The sequence below is a fragment of the Aedes aegypti genome, chromosome 3 (genome assembly GCF_002204515.2).
Source record: "Aedes aegypti strain LVP_AGWG chromosome 3, AaegL5.0 Primary Assembly, whole genome shotgun sequence".
Lineage (NCBI taxonomy): Eukaryota > Metazoa > Arthropoda > Insecta > Diptera > Culicidae > Aedes > Aedes aegypti.
In genome coordinates, this window is record NC_035109.1 from 214757114 (window position 1) to 214765181 (window position 8068).

The 8068-nt window shown below is 42.7% G+C and overlaps 1 protein-coding gene across 1 annotated transcript; it reads left to right on the forward strand.

Moving 5' to 3' along the window:
• The first annotated feature begins 441 nt into the window (after positions 1 to 441).
• Positions 442 to 6686, forward strand: LOC5570033 (trypsin-1). Its single transcript, XM_021851702.1, has 4 exons — positions 442 to 592; positions 698 to 873; positions 5682 to 6078; positions 6137 to 6686. The coding sequence occupies exons 1-4, from the start codon at positions 533 to 535 to the stop codon at positions 6281 to 6283; spliced, it is 780 nt and encodes a 259-aa protein (XP_021707394.1). The 5' UTR covers positions 442 to 532; the 3' UTR covers positions 6284 to 6686.
• Positions 6687 to 8068: the final 1382 nt, after the last annotated feature.

An 8068-nucleotide genomic window follows, 5' to 3' on the forward strand; every position in this document is an offset into this window, starting at 1 on the left:
ACTAGAAAACATGGAATGGCTGTGATGTAAACGTAACATTCAGAATCCTTGGAAGGAAATGCTCTTTGGTACTGACCTGATCAAATTCGCCCTACTTGGTAGTGATCAATTTGACCCCGGATTACGGTACTGTTGTGTTCAGAAAACGTTAGACTACAACGAAAAATTAAAAAAGTCTAGTTGTTATTTTCTTTTTGAAATTATAGACCTTCAAATCCAATAAGGCTAATTCTAATTGTTATGCGAAAAACTGAAAAAAGATACATAAGTGATGTATTTTTGCTTTCAATTTTGATTTTACCTTGATCATCATAGCAATTTATTTTAATCGGAAAATTACCTCGGTCGTTAGTGGCGAACTACTCACTCATCATTACCGACCTAGGCAAATATCATTCAACCCAGCTTAAAATTGTGTATGATCATTAGTCGAACAAAATGTTCAAACTTAGCGTATATGTTTGTCGATAGTAACATATTCTATCTTAGCGCTCGTTCTCTTGGACCTGATTTGCGTTAGTCTCTGAGTTCAATGAATAAAGTTCAGTTGAATTATCATTTGGTGTTGTTCAGAATCATCTGGCTCTTACATGTAGGTATACATTCGATTATGATTAATTAGTTAACCTATATGGAAACATTTTAAAGCATCTGTTGTTCTTTCTTTGATGTACACAAAATGCATCGAAAAGTGTAGCATTTTCAAATCACTTCTGGAGGATCGTACCGTATTATCAATGGAACGAATGCAGCTATCACTCAGTTTCCGTATCTGGTGTCGATACAGAGAAACGCAGGTGGCCAAAAGAAGCATATTTGTGGTGGAGCTTTCATCAGCAATAAGTGGATTCTGACTGCGGCTCATTGTTTACAGTAGGTAACTTCTATTAGATGTTTTGAAGAGAAAAATGTTATAATCTCAATCGTCTTTCTACGAAGCCCATTTTAGTGTAAGTCGAATTTATGTTACCGTAAAACGGAGTACCGTAAAACGGGGTAATTTGGATAGTTTTTTCGAAGAAAATTAGAATATTTATACATGCTGTTTCAAAGAATTATGATTTATATTTTTAAAACAAGTACTGGCATCCTAGCTATCGATTGCAGTTGATAGATTGCCAAATTAACCCCAAAACAGAAAACCGACTTTCGATTATAAGAAAAATTATATATCCATTCAAAATAAATCTTTTGGCAATCTATCAAGTGCAATCGATAGCTAGGATGCCAGTACTTGTTTTAAAAATATCAATTGTAATTCTTTGAAATAGCATGTACCGTTTTGATTCATATTACGGACAGCTTCGAATTCCGGACACTCTCGTTTGTATGGGAAACATTTCACACGAAATGTTTCAATTTTCGCCGTCCAAAAGTTCTCATTTTCGAGGCTCGTTTCATTAGGTTTTTTTTCCCTAAATATCATTGCAAATTTATAATGCCCAACTACCTTAGACGTCTCTTAAGTGGTTGAACGATTTCAATTGATGATTTGACTGTTCCACTAATGATTATCATGAGCTGTCCGTAATTCGAATCAAAGCGTCCGGAATATGAGGCAAAAGTGAGGGTGCATCCGGAATATGAATCATGAAAAGGCCACACGTTTTGATTTATTTAAAATTATTCAAGTTGCGGACGCGTATTCTTTACCCACCATCCGAAAGTTAAGGGCTTCCGACGCTTGATAACGCTAAAAATCATACAGAATGATTTATTTTGTATGGTCCAAGCTGGGTTATACTTCACTGAGGCCTTAAGTGTCCGTAATATGAATCAAAACGGTATAAATATTCAAGTTTTCATCGAAAAAAAAAAAAAACTATCAAAGTTACCCCTTTTTACGGTAGCTTTTTTAGTCATTTGATCTAGGTTTCACAAAAAAGCTTTAGGAAGATATTATTTTTTCGCGGTAATTTCGATACTATAAGGTTACCCTATTTAAGAGCACATCCATTGTGAGATTTTCTTGCTAGCGTTGCTATTTTTTCATATCACGGGCATGGTGGTAGGTACTTAATGTCCAAGGAATTCGAAAAGACTTAAAGTGTACCTACTTTATACCTTGATGGCTAGAGCGTAGCGTCACGCCCGATTGTAGAGCTTTATCTTCTCAGGACTTGGGATAATCAGCACCAAAACCACTAGGTCTACCTCTATCTCTACTTACAACCATATACTTCGTTTTGGTAGAATTAATGGTCAGCGCTATCCTCGTTGCCTTCTTCTCGAAGGGCACGAAAGTCTCTTCCACTAACCTGCGATCGATTCTAAGAAGGTCGAAGGCGTCCGCAAAGCCAAGGAGCATATACAACTGTGTGATGGTCGTACCGTTTTTTTAACGTCAGATCTCCTAATAGCACTCTCGAGCCGGAAAACCATGTTCAGACATTATCTGCACAGTTTATTTGCATTCAGTGTGATTTACACTGCCTTAAAATCAATGAACAGACGATGCGTCTGAGAGTTGTACTCCCGGAATTTATCTAATACCATTCGCAAGGTAAAAAGGTAAATCTGGTCTGTGTCGAGCGGCCCTCTCGAAAAACCAGCTTGGTATTTGCCGACAGTTCCTCGAGTGGTCTCAGTCTGTTAAACAAGATCCACAGTATTTTGTACGCCGAATTCAGCAGGGTTGTCCTTCCGTAATTGGCACACTTCAGTCTGTACCCTTTCTTGTATATTTGGCGTATGAGGCTGTCCAATCAGCCAATAGTCATTTCTTCGTCTTTCCATGAATTCGGAAGTACTTGCTAAGCTGAATCAGGATCTTGCCCTCCCCTAATGCAGCATCTGATGGAAGTGCTCCTTACCTTTGGCATTCATCGCCGTTTTATTGGTCAGTAGATTCCCCACTTGTTCATTGTAGTGGTACGGAATTGTGTCGCGAGTCGTTGCATAAAATCTCCGTATATCGTTCCGGTTCATGCTATCTTGTGCTACAGATAACTTACTTTCTGTTTATTACTACGGTGAATTCGGAGAAACCACCAGGTGACCTGTCGGCGTATAGACCTATCTGTCTATTAGATACGACGGGCAAGTTATTGAAGAGGTTGATTCTCAACAGCCTAGTACCGTATTCGGAGAGTGCGGACGGCCTGTCCAAGAACCAGTTTGGATTCAGGAAAGGTAAATCTACTCTGGACGCTATCCAGTCGATCTGACATCTGAGGTGGCAATCGAGCATAAAAGGAGCGGCATCCGTTACTGCGCGGTTGTCACTCTGGATGTGAAGAATGCGTTCAACAGCGCAGACTAGGAAGCAATAGCACACGCACTTCACCGCCTCAAGGTACCGGTGCAGTTGTGTAAGCTTCTAGAATGCTATTTTGATGGTAGGATTCTACTGTATGACACAGAGGAGGGACAGAAAAGCGTTCGAATCACCGCGGAAGTACCTCATGGTTCAATCCTGGGCCCGCTGTTATGGAATACGATGCACGATGACGTACTGAGGCTGCCCCTTCCGATGGTTGTTAAGATTGTTGGCTTTGCCGACAATATCATTCTAGTTGACAGCAGCGCACTCTATTTCCATAGTTGAGGAATGGATGAAGTCTAGGAAGCTAGGACTGGCCCGTCACAAGACTGAGGTGGTGGTGGTCAACAACCGCAAGTCCGAGCAACGGGCAGTTATCGCTGTAGGTGATTGCACCATAGAGTCCAAGCGATCCTTTAGGCATCTTGGGGTAATGATCGATGACAACCTCAGCTTCGCTAGCCACGTTGAATATGCCTGTAAAAGGGCCTCTACGGCTATAGCGGCGCGTTCGAGGACGATGTTTGACAGCTCTGCTGTAATTGCCAGCAAACGCAAGCTACTGGCAAGCGTGACGCTCTCCATACTAAGGTATGGTGGACCAATCTGGTCAAAAGCGCTTAGAACGAGCAGAAACCTAAAGCGGTTAGAAAGCACGTACAGTATAATGTGTTTAAGAGTGGTAAGTGCATACAGGGCGGTATCTAAAGAGGCCGTGTGCATCATAGCCGGGATGACGCCCATCGGGTTCATCATCATGAAGATGTTCAATGCTTCAACCAAAAAATGTACCAGAGGAGTCCACGACACGTGCAAAGAGGAAACGCTCAGAAGTTGGCAGCAGGAATGGGATAACTCTACTAAGGGTAGATGGACCCATCGGTTAATACCAAAAGTGTCAGATTAATATGGAAGAAACCATGGGGAACGGAACTTCCCTACATGCGGAGGGGACGCGGCCCCCAACAATATTATAGAGAGAATGTGTACGGATGCCGAGTGCTGGAATACAGTAATTACGGCTGTCACTCACATTATGTTACAATTGCAGCGCCTATGGCGCGCCGACCAAGAGTTGCGTGCAGAGGATTAGCCCTGCCAAGGCTGGTCCCTTGTAACATTGTTTAAGTCGGCTAGGAGAAGCAGTTTGCCTAGGCTACATGGTACATGTATTGTGCTATATATGCACTGGCCCCATCCCGTAAGGTGGATCCGGGAGATAAGGGTTGGAGTCCAAGGGTCATGTCGATGCACTGTACACCACTTGAGCTATTCAAAAAGAATTGCTCAAATACAGTGCATGGGCTGGTTTAAGCGGGTCGTCGTTGGTGCGTTATCCCCGCATTCCCTGAGTTACCTTCTCAGGGGATCTGTTAACTACGGTGAATTCGGTTATTTCCAACTCTTGCTGTTTTGTACCGTTTTCTGTTCTGCTGGGTACTGGCCATTAGCATACGACTTCTGGATACGTTGTCGCTCTCTGACATTTTTCATCGAACCAGTCGTTCCGCCTTCGTCGTCGACCAATGCCAATCACATCGGCGCGCCTATTGTACTCACAGTTTCGTGGATAGGGTCTTACAGGCTATTGGCATCTCCTAAAACGTTGATTCTCCCCAACCGCTCGTCGTCTAGCGCTTACGTTACTGTACAGCTACCCCACCAGCGTTGGATATTCACGCGCAGCGTTCTTTTATTTCTGGATAACCGCGCAAGTTCCTTGGCATGTATGCTAATCAGGCTGTAATTGAAGAACTCATTCATTCTCAACACATAGATTCGGTCGCTTATCGGTTTCTATCAAATAATTCGCTTCATCTTCTTACTACTTTAAAGAAAACTCCGCGCTCTGTCGCCGAAGCTGTAGTAGATGTGGTACTTTAATGAAGCGTATTTCCTGGATTCATTCAAAGTTCTAAAACGCGCTGGCTCATTTAAAGTTACGTTACGTTACAAGATTACAGAATAGGCCACCCTACCAGGGTCGCGCTACCTCGTGTACTAGCTGTGAACCGGTAGCTCGGGATCTCAATTGGTTCAAGATCTTTTGGACTTGCTACTATGGTGAGCCGTCATGCACTAACGGTGTTTATGTGTACCAGGAAACAAACTCAGACAGCTATAGTATGGCTTAACTCATGACTACAGAAGGCCTTTTAATTGTGTATCTAAAGTATTCCAAATTATGTTCACTCACGTTACACGATTCCCAGGTAACATTGGTAGCTGAATAACAGTTTTAGCTGGTATTTAGCTATCAATGTTACTTGGGTTATATTTCCACAATCCGATTTTTTTTAAAACTTCCTGATAGTTAAGCTCTTTCATTGAAACACACAATTTTCAGATTAGTGCGTTGCATCCTTACTTGCAGCAATAACCCTTTCACTATCACCATAATTAAATTCCCTTTTTTCAGAGATGAGACAGCGAAAGGTTTGGTCATTCGTGCAGAATCATCATTTCACGATAGGGGAGGAGTGCTACTACGGGTCGCAGAAATAATTCAGCACGCGAAATTCAATCCCAACTACAGCAAGGATTATGACTATGGGCTGATACGTCTGAGAAATTCTTTCGAAAGAGCTGTCTCAGCGCATCTGAAAAAGGGCCCCAAACGTTTTCCACCGGGTCGGCTCTGTCAGGTGATGGGCTGGGGCAAAACCAGTTACTCTGACGATAGCAGGAGAGTGCTATCGATTTCGGTGCCAATAGTTAAACAAAGTATTTGTCGGTCGGCATACATGATGGTGGATACAATTACACCGCAAATGCTGTGTGCAGGTTACAGTACCGGGGAAAAGGACGCTTGCGAGGCATGTACAATTTGCGAGTCATTGTATTCGTAAAACAATATCTTTTTTTTTTCTACAGGGTGATTCTGGTGGACCATTCATATGTAGAGGGGTCCTGACTGGCATAACATCCTGGGCGGAAGGATGTGCAGAAAAAGGATTTTATGGAGTGTATAGTTACATTACACCAGTTCGAACTTGGATACGAAATAAAACGGGGGTATGAAAACAATTTAGCTCTAGTATTAAACCATCGATTTTCTGTGAATTCCCATAAAACGAGAATAACAGTGGCAGCATTGATTAAGACTTGATGATATTGGGGATTGAGACATTCTTCAAGAATTTGTCATTATTTACAATTGTAACGTCATCTGATTCACCATCGTAATCATAGTTAGAGTTTAGTTATTTAGATCTACAAGCGCAACGAATGATCATTCGAAATTTGTGAACAAAGTTTTTACAATTTCATGGAGTTCTTTCAACTTAAGTCCAGCGGCTATTTGAGATTATTCGATAACTCTCTTGAATGCCGGTGATCGGATCTACAAGAGCGACATTTATAACCATATAGTCTATTGGAACTACAAGTCAAGCTTTGGGTTCAATACCCGTGTCCAATAAGCTAAGCGCACTATATTTAAAAATATACGGATTTGGTAACGAAAGTTGTTCCCTCTAACGGCGATTTAAACTAATCGTAGATTATTTTTCAAATAAAGTTGTCGTGTTACAATTCAGAGCGAATAAAGTGGTATATCAACAAAAAGGTATACATCACACCCTCCCCCAATTGAAATTAATAAATTCAAATCATTTTTTAAAATACCCTTGGGGCCGTCCATTAATTACGTATGAGATTATGGGGGAAAGGGAGGGGGAGGTTTTCTAGAATTTGAGATTTCTCAAGCGTCATACAATTTCTTTTGGATTTTCATTAGGTTGATAAATGGCTGGGCATCTTCTTCTTCTTCTTAATCTTATTTGGCTTTACATCAATTATCTTGATAAAGCCTCGCCAACAATATTTCGCCAATTCCCTCGGTTCATGGCCGCTTCTCTCCATCCAGTTGAGAGAATTGTTCCACGTACCGAGTTTCCAATCGCTAGTCCATTTTCGTCGCTGTGGTCTTTGTCGATTGTTCCGGTCCGTATTCTCTCGTTGACGTTCCTGTGCTGATGTGTTTTTACGGTTGGCTTGCAGAGCCTGACACCAACCCCCTAGATTTCCGGAGGACCATTCCCCCTAAATGTTCGGAGGGCCATAGTGCGCAGTTTAGCTTAGAGTCCTTCTCTGGCACTCGGACGATGATCAGCCGCCCCTGACATGGGGAACAGACGCTGTTGTGAACCGCTCCTAACGTGGAGTACAGACGCTCCAGGTTTGCAAAAGCAAAACCCCCCTTCCCTGTCAGCATACGACCAAAGTTCCCACCGGGGGTTGGTTACCCGATCTTCCCCAAGGTTACTCGTGCCCCGGCCAATACCACGAGGAGGTAGGGATAGGAGTTGCTGGGCAAGAGGCTAAGGACCGCACAATGGGGTCTATTTTATTCCTGCAGGTACGCGAGGTACCAATGGTCCGGAATCTAGGGGGTTGGGGTCAGGCCTTGCAAGTCAGACGTAAAAAAAATCAAACAACGAATAATCAACGGAAGAATGCGAACCGGGACAATCGGCGAAGACCACAGCGACGTAAAGGGACTAGCGATTGGAAGCTCGGTACGTTAAACTGTAAATCTCTCAACTTCATCGAGAGCACACGTATACTCGCCGACGTGCTGAAGGACCGCGGATTCGGCATCGTAGGGGTTGGTAGGGATCAATTGTGCGAATGTTTAGAGGTAACCATACCATCTACTACAGCTGCGGCTACACACACGAGCTTCGAACAGCTTTTATAGTGATGGGTGATATGCAGAGGCGCGTGATTGGGTGGTGGCCGATCAATGAGAGAATGTGCAAGTTGAGGTTCAAAAGCCGGTTCTTCATCTTCAGAATAATAAAC